Consider the following 14,535-nt stretch of genomic DNA (forward strand, 5'->3'; position numbering starts at 1 on the left):
TTAAATAAGAAAAAATAGGCTCTGAGATTGAAATAACAAATTTTTTACCGAAAATAAATATTATGTTTATGCAATTGCCGCAATTGCACAGCAAAATTAAGTCACGTCAATTTTCGCACATAGCGTTCCCGCCAAAAGTTTGCAAAGTGTTGCGCTCGGCTTGAATCTTGAATGCGCCGCCGAGCTGACGCCGGCCGCCGCCCCGCCCGTTGCAATTTCACACTCGCAGTCACGAACGAACGACAACAAACACCAGTCGCCGCCCACACGAAGGTCGTCTCGCAACCCTTTATCGACCGGTTCGGCAGGCAGGTACATGCAACATCCTTCGGCACCTTCTGCAGAGAAAATGCAACCACCAACGGCCCCTCCGACGTACCATGAAGCTGTCGGAGGCGGAGGAGGACAGCCAGGCTCTGTCGGATGGAACGTCCCTCACACCGGAGGCGGAGGTATTAAAAAAACCATTTAAACTCGTCAAGGACCCGCACTTATTTCATGACGTCTCAAAATAAACGTCCATAATTGCGTGACTCTATAATTGCTTGAATATGTTATGCTTCAAATCCTTATTATTTGGTCGTTATTGGAGACCAGGCATTCAGCCATACATTTAAAAAAATTTATATAAAAAACTTTAAGGATTTATTTTTTAATTAATTTTTTTGTAATAGAAAATACATAGAAGAAAACTTTGCATTACTTTTTTTTTTAATTGTTTTTAGCAAATTTTAAATTCTGAAAATTAATTTTCTTTAATTTTGTTGTATCCATTTCCGCTGATGGGTAGAAGAAGACCAGTGTTTTTTTTTTTTTTTTTTTCGTACTCGACGCCTCATCGTCACATGTTGTATCTTGTTAAGTGTTAAGAATATCAACAACTGACCTTGATGGCTGTTGGTTCCCTTAATGGTGCTGGTGCTTCCCCACCATTGGTTTTCCGCATTCGTCACGACTGCAATTAAAAAATCCCAAAAATTTTATTTTACTTTAAATAAATTCACATATATTTAGTTGCAAATTGTATTTATTAATGTACCACTGTTACTGTTCAAAAATTTTAATATACGCCACTACTTTTTACTTGTGAACAGCGCAACCAATCATGAACATCCAGCCTCTGCATCCGGCGCCGTCCCACACCGTTCCGAGCGGCCCGACTGTCCAGATGCACGTTGTCAATGTGGTCATGGTCGGCCCGAGACCGATTCACACCACTTGTCCCAACTGCAGCTCTGAAGTCAAGACCACCACCGTCACCACTCCAAGGGCTATGGCTCACCTCGGCTGCTTGGCTCTGTGCCTGACTGGGTATATTAAAAAGCTCCTATTTTAATTTAAAAAAATTAAGTCGAGAAATAATTTTAACAACCCTATCTTGGATAATCATCACTTTTTTTAAATATTTGAAATTACAAAATATTATTTAAATTATTAAAAATAAATTAATATTGATTTTTTTAAATTCCAATTTTTTTATGAAAATATTAAATTTGATTTATTTGTTAAAGATTTTGGTTCTGCTGCTGCCTGCCGTACTGTTTTGAAGCTTGCAAGAGGACGGAGCACACATGCCCCAACTGCAAGGCGTTGATCGGCGTCTACAACGGCTAATAAGGAATAATTGATTCAGCTTTGTCCAATCAAAATATATATTATTTTGTAATTCACCGTGTAGCACCGGAAACGTATATTTATGTCAAGCAATCATGTAACTTGGAACACAAGCCAAAAATTGAGTTTTGCCAAACCTCGAAACTGCAGCGCCTCTGTCCATAGTATTTCCAATACTATGTGAATTTCCTCATTGTCACTCTTGATATTGTTATACTCTATAAATACTAACAAAATATATTATGTTCTGCCAAAGAACTGTCTCGTAAAGTTGTAATGCTCGATTAATGTGAATGTTCCTTTTATTGCCATGTGATCTTTAAGATTTCCAGTAGAAATTACATAACCAGCTTAGCTTTTTTGTTTTTCAGCTGACTGAATCATGACATTGGATTTTTTGGAAAAGTAGGAATTATTATTTTGAATAATCGTTTTAAATTGTTCTGATCATGCATCTGCCATTTCATTTTCTAGTAATTCGAACTGTACAGTATTTACGGTTGTGAATACTTAAATGTCATTAAAAGGTTCATAGCTTTTATTTTATTTTTTTGTTGCAACTGCGAGTGCTATAGAATATGTGCAAAATATTTTACTCTAGTACTTGATATATAATCACATTTGTACACTTGATAGGATTGAAGAAGATAAAATAAATTTCAACACAATGTAAATCCTGAATCTGAGTGTTTGAATAAAATATCTGAAATACGAATGTAAAGCCAAACAGCGTCGTTTATTAAATCTTTCTTTATCAAATGACTACTACAATTTTTGTCTACGGAATACAACGGAAAACAAGCAAACATTCATATCGACCAAAGCGTATTTTGACACAAATAGAATCACAGCAGAAATAATAAATTAATCGATTATCTCGTAACGCTACATAACAATTATTTAACCATGAACAACTTTAAGCAAATGTTTACACAGAAAAGAACAGACGCGGTACAGAGGTGTTATTTAATTAATGTTCCTAGAAAGTGTGGGCATTTCTGCAAACTCCGCAGCCCAGGGCAAATTCCTCCCCAGTGGTGGGGTGTTTGATGTGCAGCGGACACTCTTCTCCCTCTAGCTGCTTTGCTCTGGGTCCTAAAATAAATTTTTAAGTAAAAATTTTTATATGAAAAATAAAAAACTTGCCAGCAGGACAGTGCGGAAGTTCGTGTTTGGGCAGGTTGGTTACACGCTGGAAGTCATCGTGACAGGCGTTGCAGAAATGGGTTGTTCCAAAGCAGAAGAAAACTGCGACGGAACAACAGTAGCGGCACTTGTACTCTAAGAAGTCTGTCCCGTGCTAAAAAAAATATAAAAAATTCAAATTGATTAAAAATTATACTTTTAATTTAAATAAAAAAAAAATTTGCTGTTAATTTGTTAGTTTTTTTCTTTTTTTTTGTAAATTTTAGTGTAGAGTTATGTTGTGTTTTTTCTGAATCCACGTTAAAATTTCTTTGGAAAAAAAATTATTTTTCAGCTGTATAAAAAATTTGGTAAATTTAAAATTGATCATAAAAAATGCTTAAAAATGATTTCGGTTTAATTTTAATATTAATGTTTCTTAGAAATAATGCTTATTTAAATGATATAAAATTGCCTGCTCATCATTATATTATTCAACATACCTTTGGGCACATTTGGGCTCTGGAGACGTCGCTGCAGGCACCACAAACAAGTTCTGAAGGGTCGTAGTCCTCCGTAATTCCAGCGTCGGCGTCGCACCTCGCCTCTCCACCGTAATAAGCCTTGAATAAATTTTCAGTTACAATTTCCTAAAAAAGCAGCTGTAAAAAACCTTACTTTTTTGCACTTGAAGCAGACGTAATAGGCGTATTTGTCCATGGCGTACGCTGCCGGGTCTTTGTAAGACCGCCCAGCGCGGCTGAGGCCTTCGTATTCCAAACGCATCAGAGCCTTTCTCCTGACATCGTCGTACAGTTCTCTAATGGGGTTTAACAATGACACCAAATTTGGATGCTCCACGTCGCTCTGAGGACATAATTAAAAATATTAATAGGTAAAAAAAATTAGGTAGATAATTAGATAAGAATCAAAAGAAATAAATGCATTAATTTTTGTATTATGCTCCACAAAAGGAGTAAATATGTAAAGAAAAATTAAATAACTTATTTCAGCGGCAGTTAAAAAAATATCAATTAGAACTGGAAAATTCAATCAAATTGAAGGAATTGAAATATTAAATATGCTATTTGTGTGTGTCAAAATTAAAATTAAAAATTAAATATTTTTGCCTCTATAAAATAAATAGATAAATTTTAATTTCTATAGGTTCCATTTTTAAATAATTCAAGTGTGTCTTTAAAGTGTAAATGCAAAACTGAGACGCGTTAAAAATGAAACCAAATATTTTATTAAAGAAATTAAATTTAAAGAAATCAACAATATATAAAAAAAAATACCTTGCAAATGGGACACTGGGAGAAGCCAAAGGTGATTCTAGGTCCAGCCCACCTCTTGCTGAGCGCGTTTTTGCAGCAGTGCACATGGAAAACGTGTCCGCACTTTAGCTGGACGGCCGGGGCACAGGCCAGTGCGTCCGTGAAGCAAATCATGCACATGTCATCGGCGTCCTGCTTCAGGCCGGGCTCGTTGGAGCAGCCGTGTAGACAGGGCAGGCAGGGCGCCTCACCCTGAACGCCACCGCACATGTGGCCGCACCCGTGCAATCGACTGCAAGCGTTTCTAGCGTGCTCCTGGCACTCCTGGTCGGCGCACACGTTCCCGATGGCCAGCAGCCCTGAAGACCCAGTGGCCCCGCAAAAACGGCACACCCCCGCGGCCACTGTTCCGGCCGCCTTGGCCCGCGTGCCCCTTTCACGGAACTCGACCAGCGCCTTCAAGGTGCTTGAGTCGGCCAGCGCCAGCAGCCAGAACAGCTTCGTCCGGCCGCACCCTTCGTGCAGGTCCACCTTGATCGCCTCCTCCTCCTCTTTGCACACCTGCCGCTGGTGCAGCCGCGTCCGCCGGTGCAGATGCAGAATTCGGTCGCACTCAGCACAAAGGTTGCCGCACGCGTTGCATTGGATTATCGCGGCTGTTTCACTGTCGTCGTGGTTGCTGCACGTTGGCTAAAATTTTCAACAAAAAGAATTAAAATCAATTTACAAAACTTGATAAAACTCATGTTTTATTTTAAAGAAAAAAAAAATAACTTTCCAGCTCAAAATTTGAACCTTAACCTAATAATAATTAAATTGTAACGAGGAGAAATTTATCGAAAAAATAAATCAAGAAAAATATTAAATATTTTTTCAGATGTGATTATATTTTTTTAAAAGAGTTCAAAATCATATTACACTATTTTAAAAACTTATGTATTTAAAAAAAAATCTGGTTTCTCCTAATTTATGATGAATTTTAGATAATCTTACCCTTGGTGTGGTTGGTTGTCCTTCGGCGGCGCTCCATTGACCAGATGAAAGTCTTTCAACGTGGTCAGCGTCCAGAACGCACAGAGAGGCCAGTGCCAGCCACAAAGTTGGTGAGGCCAAACATTGCTGCGGTGACCTCGAGGATTCCGGCAACTTGGTAAGGTTCAGGATGTTCTCCGCCACAGCACCTTTGGTTACATCAGCCCAAGCTTCTGACAACTTTCCCTGTTCAAAATACTGTGAGTGAAAGAAAATTTTTTAAATTTCAAACTCACCGCAGCCATATCTTTGAGCAGACTGATGATCCCGTCACTAAGTTTGCGCGAGTTGCAGCCCCGCATCCACCACCGGCCTTGGCTGGGAGCGGACTTAATGGAGGTGGCCAGGGAGGCGGTACTGGTGCCTTTAGCCTGGCTCTCCTTGCCACCTCCTTTCACTCTCACCTGAACCGTCAATGACTTGGCTATGACGCTCAGGAAAACGTCCAAAATTCCCATTCTAAAAATAAAAATTAGAAAAAAAAATCAGAAAATTATTATTTCTTTTACTTGTGCATGTCAAACTCGGATTCAGGGTGGCCGTTCTTGTTTGAGGCAGTGACAATACTGAAATCTGCTGGTGGAAGTCTCTCAACTCCAAGGATAGCTGCTAATTGCTGAGGTAAAACTTCAGGCAACATCCTCCTCAACAGTGATGTAACCTGAGTAAAATTGTAAAATTTGTAGCATAATTTTATCCATAACTGAATAGAAAAATTATACTTGTCTCTGGACCCGAGCCGATCCGGTGTGTAAAAGGCTGAGCAAGTCCCTGAGCAGGGTTGACTGCTGTGAGAGATAAGCCCTACCCACACTGGAGCCACTCAGGGCCAACATCATGGAGAGCATCTCAAAGCAGTAAGTGTCAGACACAATTTTCTCCCCAGTTAAAGAGTTAAGCTGTTGCGTTCCAGCTGAGCACAGGAAAGCTTCCCACTCTTCTTTGACTCGGCTGCTCTCATTTCTTATTGCTTGCACTATGTGCTGACAAACCTGAGGAAAAATTACAATTAATTTTTGTATCAATAGGTTAAATTAACTTTACTTGTCTCTGAAGGTTGGTCAGTTTGCTCCTGCTAAAGAGTATTCCAACCATGTGCTCTCTCAAATCATTGCTTTCCTCAACCTTTGTTGTTTCCCCAGCTTCGGCCAAGCCGTCTTCAGGAGCCTCGTCCATTTCAACTCCTTGAATCAACTTTCCAAACACCTAAAATATATTTAATAAGCATTGCTTTATTCCAATTTTATTGAAACAAACTTGAGAAGTGATGAGCCTGAAGACTCGGAGAGTCTCGGCCTCACAGTTCTTCTGCTGAATGGAAAGAGCGCTGTGCTGCTTTTGATTTCTGTTCAACACTTCTTGGCCTTCAAACTCTCCAAGGATCCGCACTTGTCTGACACGGAGTGTGTTGTCAGGCCCTCTGAGCTCAATTCGGATTATGCTGTGATGGTTGTCTGTAAAAAGAATGTACAGTGTAATTAAAAACTTCACAATTTAAAAAAAAATTACCTGGAATGATGCTGGAGATCCATCCTGAGTATCTTGTTTCCACATCGATCTGAGTGAGTTTGTATAGCTCCTCTGCATTGGGCCCTGACTGGAAGGAGATGGTTGATACCTTGTTGGCCAGGTCCCTGCAGTTGTCGATGTGAACATAAACCATCTTGGGCCATGAGTTTTTAGCACAGGTCACAGTCAGGAACTTTGTCTTGTTTCTGTCCTCGTCCGACGATTCCCAGAATGTTTCAGTTGAAGAGTCAGTGAGGCTAACGACCATTGCTTGTCTACTGGAGGCTTTGATGTCCACATTGCTGGTCAAGTCCCTAAGGGTCTCCACAAAGCACGGGCCACTTGCTATGGCAGAGATGATCGAGTGGTGACTTTCATCAAATGCCTCCTCCTATAAGCACAAAATTTTTAGTTAATTAATTTTTAATAGTAACAAATCCAAACCTCTTCAGTTCTGGAGAGAATTTTGCTGATATTGCTGAAAACATGGCTTCTATGCAGGAAACTGTGGTCAGTCTGTCTGAACTTGATGCCCCAGCATCGGACCGCCATCTGCTGCAGGGCAGAACCCATAGGGAGAAGCAGCATCAAGTCAGCCACTGCTTGCAAAAGGCTATGGAAAGCTGAGGGCAATGGTCTGACGGCATCTCCAGCAACGGAGAGGTCACTCAAAGGGTGTTCGCAGACGGCGTGCAAATCAAGATCCTCAAACTTGCCAATTCTACCAAACTCATTGTCCATTGGCTGTGAAAATAAATTGAATCAGTAAGCTATGAAAAATATAAAATCTTTTTTTAATTGAAATAATAAATTTTTAAATTTTTTACAATCAAATTTTAGGGAAAAAATGTTTGTCTTACTGTTAAAAATAAATTATATTTATTGGAAATAAAAATGATAATTTGTAGAAAATTTTTCACCTGTTCTGCAAAGGCACGGCTGTATTCAGATGCTGGGGTCAAAGCGGCAACAAACCACCACAAGAGATCATGCAGACAAGTGGGTTGAGTGACACTCCTGAGGAGCCACGTCAGCGCCTGCATGGCGTACACCCTGCAGGCTGCCTTTCTGATGCCCTGCTTCATTGCCAGCTGCAGACTGTCTAGGTTGTGTTGTTGCATGACAAACTCCATCACCGGCCGTTCCATTAGCTCGCAGTTTGGTTTTGGAGCGTTGTTCTCGTCGGTGGACTGAGTGCAGGTCAAGTCGAAGGGCACCAGTTTTTGCAGGGCTGCCGAAGGGTGGCAGAGGAGAGAGCTGCCAGCCTCATTTGGTTCTCCACTAGAGTTGTTCCTTTTTCGAACCAAACGGCCACTCTGCCAGTCTTTGGTGCCCATCGAGATGGACCGGTGAAAGGGTCGGCCTCGAAGGCTGTCTTCCGAATCACTCAATGGGCAGTCAGACACTGGTCGGACACCTTTCGACTCCACTCCTAATTTTTTTTTTTTTACAAGAAAATAAAAGTTTAGGTTACATTACAAATTGTTATAAATTATAATTATGAAAATATTACCTTCCAAATATCGATCGAGTCCCTCCTCTCCATTTTTCCTGAGAGTTTCGGCCAGCAAATGCTCTTCAGCAAGGTGTCTAACCTGCGCTGGACTGACCCCCAAGGTTGACAAGCACTGGAAACCTGGCAGTCCAGATGGCAAACTGGGAAACGGTCCATCCTCTTGCTCCAAAACGGAGGGCATCCCGTGAGGACTCCTTCTCATCGGAGGAGAGCAAGGCGGAGGATCTCTCGAAGCAGCACTTGCCAACTCCAGAAGGAACATGGCATTGTTCTTCATGACAACGTGGCTCTCCTGCAGCATCATTGGAGAGAGCAGTTTCGAAGTTATCTTTTTCTTTGACTTTTTGTGTCCAGTCAAGGAGTCTTTCCGCTGCTGCTTCCGCTGTTTCATGTAGCGCTCTCGACATGTGTCACAAATCAAGTACCAAGTACTTCCAACTGGTTTAAAGATAATTAGTGAATCATTTTCTTAAAAGAAATATTACAAACCTATTCCTCCGTCTCCACAATTTCCAGCCCACCCAACACAGAAATTGCCTCCGGAGTTGTAACCCTTGCCGCCTGCAGATTCACCACAACCTGGGTGGCAGCTCTTCATGTGGAATGTGATTGGTTGAGGAAAAGAGCCGCCACAGAGCTCACAGACCGTCTCTCTTTGAGGTAAACCAGGCAGTCGCCCTGAAATTTCCTGAGATTTTGCACCTGCAAGGGTGACTCTGCCAATCGGCCGCCAGTCTTTCTTTTTCCGTCCTCTTTTTTCAATCTCCTTCTTGTCCTTTGAACCTAAAAGTCAAAACTTCCATAAAATCTTTTCACTAAAATTTTATTAGGTTTACTTGAAGGCTGGTTAGTGGAGCTCTGCATCGATTTGCTGCTCTCGGGTCTTCTCAAAACGACCGAAGCTGTCATTGGAGAAGACATGACCTCTTGCCGTTGGATGCTGCGCAAACAACCTTTGCTCAGCTCCTCCCAAAGAAGGACTAGAGATCTGAGTGCAGGTGGTAGAACGGTCACGGCAGCTCCAGCCGTTGCTCCTAGTTCAGAGGTTGGCTCTTCTTCTTTAATTGCACCTGCTGAGTCGTGTTTCTTTCTGCGATTTGCATTGGCATTTGCAGCACATCTGTAAACAAAAATAATAATAATTGTGTAAGCTTTGGAACTATTTAATAGAAATTAAAATCTGTCTAAATTTTACAAAATAGAATATTGTTCATTTTAAACTAAACTAACACAGTCAAAAATTCAAAAATAATTATGCTATAGCAAATTTTTCCAAGACAAACTGCTCCATGTCCAATCGGCTAACTTTCATATAGCATGATGTAACAGGATAGGAGACGCATATTTGGGATGTTTGATATGTTAAAAATTTATCAATACTCATATTAAAATTAGTCAATTTTGAATTAAACCCTTTCAAATCCAATGGACTCTACAGTCTACGGCCCCACAACAAAAAGACGCAAACCCAGATCTGAGGGGTGCCATTCCACTTTCGATGGTAATGAAGACCAAGCTACGCAAAATTACTGGAAGAACATCCTTAAAAATTAATTGCCTTCCACATAGCCCCCCTCCTTCTTGGTTTATTTTGCCGCCTACCAACTGCTATTTCACAAGATATTTGGAATAAGTTAGACTATCATCCATGGAATAGTTCAATTTGGAACAATTTATCAATAATGAATTCTTCCATTTAAAAATTTTATTATCATTTTACCTCGTGAGTGTCTCCAGTGTGGATGGTTGGATGTGCAGGTAGTTGCTGGCAGAAACTTCCACCGAGTGTCTCTGCTTGATTTTGTCAATGTTGGAGCTCAACGAACTTTGCTGCCTTGTAATCACAAGAGCCCCTTGTTTTGGAAGGCCTGGGTGGAACTTCAAGAAAGAGGCGCAGGCCATGGCATCGTGGACCAAACCCTCATGCCAAAGGAAGGCGGCAAAAACCGCTCTCAAGCACTCTGCTACAGAAGGGGCGATTGCTTCTTTCACAGGCTCTTTTGCTAGCGGATGAGCAGGACTGGTTCCTAAACACAATTATTTATTAAATCATGCACCCAATTAATTTAAGAAAAATTACCCCTATTTCTTGACCGATGGTGATGTTCCTTTGGAGAATTGGCTCTTTTACTGCGACTGCCTGAGCCAGCCACTCCTTTTGAGCTTGACCGCTCCTTCCTCACTGGCTTTGGTGAAATCCTGACAGGGACGGCAGTTGCTGCCCCAAGACTGTCCCCCACATTGAAATGCAAGGAGCCTTTCAAACTCCCTTCTGGACTGGTTTGCGTACCCATCTGGGCCAGTTTTGGACTTCCAACCTGCTGCTCCTAAAATTAGAAATGAATTTGGAAAATAAATTATTATTATCATAATGATTTACTTACTATCAATTGACTGTGCAGACTATTCGGACTCTCAGATCTCATCTGCAGAGAACTATTACTCGGACTGTGGGACAAATCTCGGGTCAAAGACGACAACAAAGCACTTGTGTCACTTTGGGTTGACCCTCGTCTGCCACTGTCTGCAGTCACCATATTTCCAGGAGCTGAAACTTGGACGTCATAAAGTTGCAGCTTTAATTCTAACTAGAAAATCAAATCTAACTACCTAATGGGGACACTCCAATACTTTTGGGGGAACCGCCACTGCTTGCAGCGCTGTCTAATTTGCCTAAAAATAAAATCAAAGAAATCAGAAAAAGAAGCCAACTGGAAATACAAAGCACCAACCTGGTGGGATGGGAACGGGGCTTGAACTTCTACTGCCTGCGTGGTGCGCAAGAATCGAAGCGGTGCCTGGCAAGGGGGTTTTGGGACTCGAACTACGACTGGGCCTACGAGGGGTGCCAGGGGGTGTCACTCCATTGCCGTTGGCCCGCGACTCACCGATTGCCTTGACAAGATCTTTGACAGAAACGCCCATCAGCTCTGGCGGCAGGTCTTTGCTTGACATGCCAGTCGCACTATAATTTAAGATATTTTTAGTAAGAAAATATTTCTAAAATAAAATTAAGAAGACTTACACTTTGACTGTTGGACCAGGTGGTGGTGGTACAACTGGAGGAGAACCCCTGGTGTCAACTATGGTAGGGGCTGATTCTCCCCGGAGCCACTTATTCAGAGCACTGAACCGACCAGAACTGACGGACTGAGGCTTTGGAGCAATTTCAGGTTTCAAAGCTGTTGGGTCAGGACAAATTTTGAATTTCAATTTATTATATTTTGGTGTAGTACTGACCTTTTGAATCTAAAGAACCAAACACAAATGGATTTCCAGTAGTGCTTCCGGCAGACCCTGTATCTTTTTGGGCAAAAGCGAATGCTTCAGATCGGGTTTGAGCTGAAAAGTCGAAAGGCTTCCTAGGAGGCATTGCAAATGGGTGCTGCTCGGAAGATGTCCTTTCATGCCTTCCATCTATCATAAGGTGGAAGTTTTTATTTCTGAGTTGCATAATTTTCTTCAATATTTACCTTTGCCAGACTCATTCTGCAAGTAGACAACATCTCCTTTGCTGACTGCCAAGGACCACGCCTCTCCATCTGTATTGAAACAAAACTCCTTCATACTTTCATGGTCCAGCTGAACCCATGTTCCTTCATGGTTTGCCTCCTAAAATATGGATTCATTTGTTATTGTGAAATTGTATCTAGTTTTTATTTCTGTCAATATAAATATTAAATTATTTACTTCTGTTCGATATATCTCTGTGATAAATCAATAAGCATTAAAAACCAATTCAGCTGAAAATTTACTTACATCTGCAACAACAACAACCCTGTTTCCAGAGACAAGCATTCCAACAGGAGGCGCTGTCATGCTCGGTCTGCTCCGAATGTTGTGTCCCGAAGCGCCACACTTGATGACATTGTAAAAGCCAGGGCCTCCACTCGCCACTTGTGCAGACAGTTTTCTCTCCTTTAGAGGGCTTTCGTTGGATGATGCTTTCTTGACAGTGACCTTTCGGAAACTCTCCTCAGGCACCGTTTTCGGCTCTTCAACAGGCACCAGAAGAGTTTTGCCCAGGTGCTGGTTGTATTGGAGGCACCAGGCTTCAGGGTAGCCAGAGGAGGAGCACAGTTGGCGCACACACTCGTTGCTCAGTCGCACCCAAACCCCGTCGTCATTGTGAATCTGACAAGAATAAAAACATTAATTTTGAAGTGAAATAAATCAATAAATTACCTCGTCCACAAAACTAATGATGCCGTTGACAGCAACGGTGCCAATATGTTCACTCTGGAGAGAGGGATGAGATCGGATTCTCAGCCCAGCTGAATACTTTGCAACATATTTTCTTAGTCTGCTTGGCTGATTTGGGGTCTTTTTAATGACAGTTGTTGTAGGAGGAGCAACTCCTTGAGGAGCATCTTTCACTTCAACCCGATAGGCCTAAAAAATTAATAATAATTACATTATTATCATGAAAAATAAATTAATCAATTTTATTTGCAGCCAATTAGCAATAATATTTCACAACAAAACATTTGCATAGTTTATTCTATTGGTTCGTCCCTTTTGATTGTTGACACCCATATTAATGAAGGAAGGAGACAAATCACCTTCCTGTTTACTTCTACAAACGTGATGTCATAAAAATACAAATTGCACCATGCATGTATGATTGATTAAATTTTTATGTGACCTCTTCGAGTGGATATCCATCAATGGTGACGAGCACCATGTACCAGCCGGTGCTGGCAGGGGTCCAGGTGGCACTGTACGTCCCGTCTCCGTTTGGTCTGACCAACATGTTTTCACTGGTCCTCCGCAGGGTTGGTGACATAAACCGCAACTCCTCAAACGAGTAGTTCTCGTACGACTAAATTATCAAAAAAAAAATGTTATTAATTAAAAATAAAATATAAAAAGTGGTTTACCTTCATGATGCTGATGGAGTGGTAGTGCATCTTTTCCTTGACTGTGACCTCGTAGGGCACCTCGAGGGAGGGTTGGGGGTGCCCTCCGAAGGAGAGCGCGTCAGGCATGCTGATTCTGCGCGATCTGCGGTTGACCGCGGCCGATCCGTTTGTGGCCGCCTCAACGTTGAGGTCACCCTTGTCAATCGGACTGGCTTTTACTTCAATCTGAGGATAAAAAAAATTAAAATGAGAGAAAAAATCTTTAATCATAAAAGTATTAATGAATAAATAATATATTCCATAATTTGAATGAAAATTTAATTTTGAATTATTTATTTTTCCAATTACCACAGAATAATTATAAAAAATATAAAATTCTATTCTTTGTTAATAAAACTAAATTTTTTTCTAATATAATTTGAATAATTTAAATAGTTAATTTCAGAGTTTTGTCTGGATATACCTTCAGATTAGGGGCGTTTACTAGGTGCCCGTATTGGTCTTTGCTGAGAATGGTGACGATCGCCGGCCACCCGCAGCGCATATCCTCCTTTGAATAGAGAACCTCACACCGCCGAGGCTCGACGAAGGACTCAGGCTGCAACCATCGGGCCAGACGTCCGCCACTTGTCCCAGGAGTGCACTGCACCAGGTCACGCAAAAACTGCCTCTCTATTGACTGGCAACTGAAATCAGAAAAAAAGATAATTAATTAAAGATCAAAGAAGCGACCACACGCGTTGATTGTTATAAAATTTCTGAATTAATTTCAAAGCGCGGTATCAATTAAGAATGAAGTTTCCCTTTGCATTTGTAAAAGGCTCTGAAATCCACGATGCCAACTTTTAATTGGGTGCTAACGCGCGGAATTTCAGCCCTTTGGAAGAGAGATTAGTAGATTACGACCGGCAAAACACAATGGGTGCTCAGAGGATTTCTGCGGCAGATTGCTTGAATTCCTTTCAATTAGGTGGCACTAAAGATTTCAAATTTATAATCTGGCTCAAAATGCAAAGGTTTTTTTTATATTAAGAGGATATTGATATTTTAAAATATCAGGTTTTCAATATGTACAAATAATTATATAAATGAAATAATTATTTATATATAACAAAAAACATTTTTTAACTATATACATTTATATTATTTAAAAAAAATTTCTTTCAAATGTTTAATAAAAAATTTTAAATTTTAAATATTTCTTATAAAATATAAATTTAAATTCGCTCTATTAATTACAAATTACATGGGAAGATCAGTTGCAAAAAATATTATAAATATTATAACATAAAAATTATTATTTTATGTCCATTTTTTAAAACATATTTTTCACAAAATTAATCTGATAAATCAATTTTTAAATTCAAAAAGACACCATCCGCCAGAATTGAGCTAGGAAGAATATAAAAAAAATTAACAATTAATTTTTTAATTAAAACTGAACATTTAAGCTTACCTCTGGTTAATAAGCAGTGCAAATTTAATGAGTATATTAGTATCAAATAGAATTTCTTGAATTAAAATATTGCAAATTAAATAAATAATCTACAATGGCATTAAAACAGTTTTAAAATATTGAAGAATTGAATTAAATTTTTAA

General features: G+C 40.3%; 2 protein-coding genes across 2 annotated transcripts in view; one reads left to right on the top strand and one right to left on the bottom strand.

Moving 5' to 3' along the window:
* Positions 1-188: 188 nt before the first annotated feature.
* On the top strand, positions 189-2,341 carry LOC132193042 (lipopolysaccharide-induced tumor necrosis factor-alpha factor homolog). Its single transcript, XM_059613399.1, has 3 exons — positions 189-452; positions 1,095-1,311; positions 1,512-2,341. The coding sequence occupies exons 1-3, from the start codon at positions 317-319 to the stop codon at positions 1,612-1,614; spliced, it is 456 nt and encodes a 151-aa protein (XP_059469382.1). The 5' UTR covers positions 189-316; the 3' UTR covers positions 1,615-2,341.
* The window catches only part of LOC132193039 (E3 ubiquitin-protein ligase MYCBP2), a 47,020-nt gene continuing 34,808 nt past the window's right edge, over positions 2,324-14,535 (bottom strand). Inside the window, 30 exon segments of the mRNA XM_059613396.1 lie at positions 2,324-2,709; positions 2,761-2,914; positions 3,243-3,362; positions 3,418-3,606; positions 4,038-4,706; positions 5,010-5,234; positions 5,285-5,507; positions 5,558-5,709; positions 5,771-6,040; positions 6,093-6,254; positions 6,306-6,502; positions 6,558-6,948; positions 7,002-7,301; positions 7,478-7,989; positions 8,071-8,511; positions 8,563-8,856; positions 8,910-9,193; positions 9,794-10,100; positions 10,154-10,400; positions 10,458-10,627; positions 10,684-10,746; positions 10,806-11,038; positions 11,099-11,255; positions 11,314-11,490; positions 11,547-11,685; positions 11,833-12,207; positions 12,259-12,465; positions 12,719-12,895; positions 12,954-13,160; positions 13,399-13,621. Of these exon segments, the coding sequence (XP_059469379.1) occupies positions 2,594-2,709; positions 2,761-2,914; positions 3,243-3,362; positions 3,418-3,606; positions 4,038-4,706; positions 5,010-5,234; positions 5,285-5,507; positions 5,558-5,709; positions 5,771-6,040; positions 6,093-6,254; positions 6,306-6,502; positions 6,558-6,948; positions 7,002-7,301; positions 7,478-7,989; positions 8,071-8,511; positions 8,563-8,856; positions 8,910-9,193; positions 9,794-10,100; positions 10,154-10,400; positions 10,458-10,627; positions 10,684-10,746; positions 10,806-11,038; positions 11,099-11,255; positions 11,314-11,490; positions 11,547-11,685; positions 11,833-12,207; positions 12,259-12,465; positions 12,719-12,895; positions 12,954-13,160; positions 13,399-13,621 (7,381 nt within the window). The 3' untranslated portion in view covers positions 2,324-2,593.

This window comes from Neocloeon triangulifer, unplaced genomic scaffold (assembly GCF_031216515.1).
Source record: "Neocloeon triangulifer isolate White Clay Creek 2 clone unplaced genomic scaffold, ASM3121651v1 ptg000003l, whole genome shotgun sequence".
Classification (NCBI taxonomy): Eukaryota; Metazoa; Arthropoda; class Insecta; order Ephemeroptera; family Baetidae; genus Neocloeon; species Neocloeon triangulifer.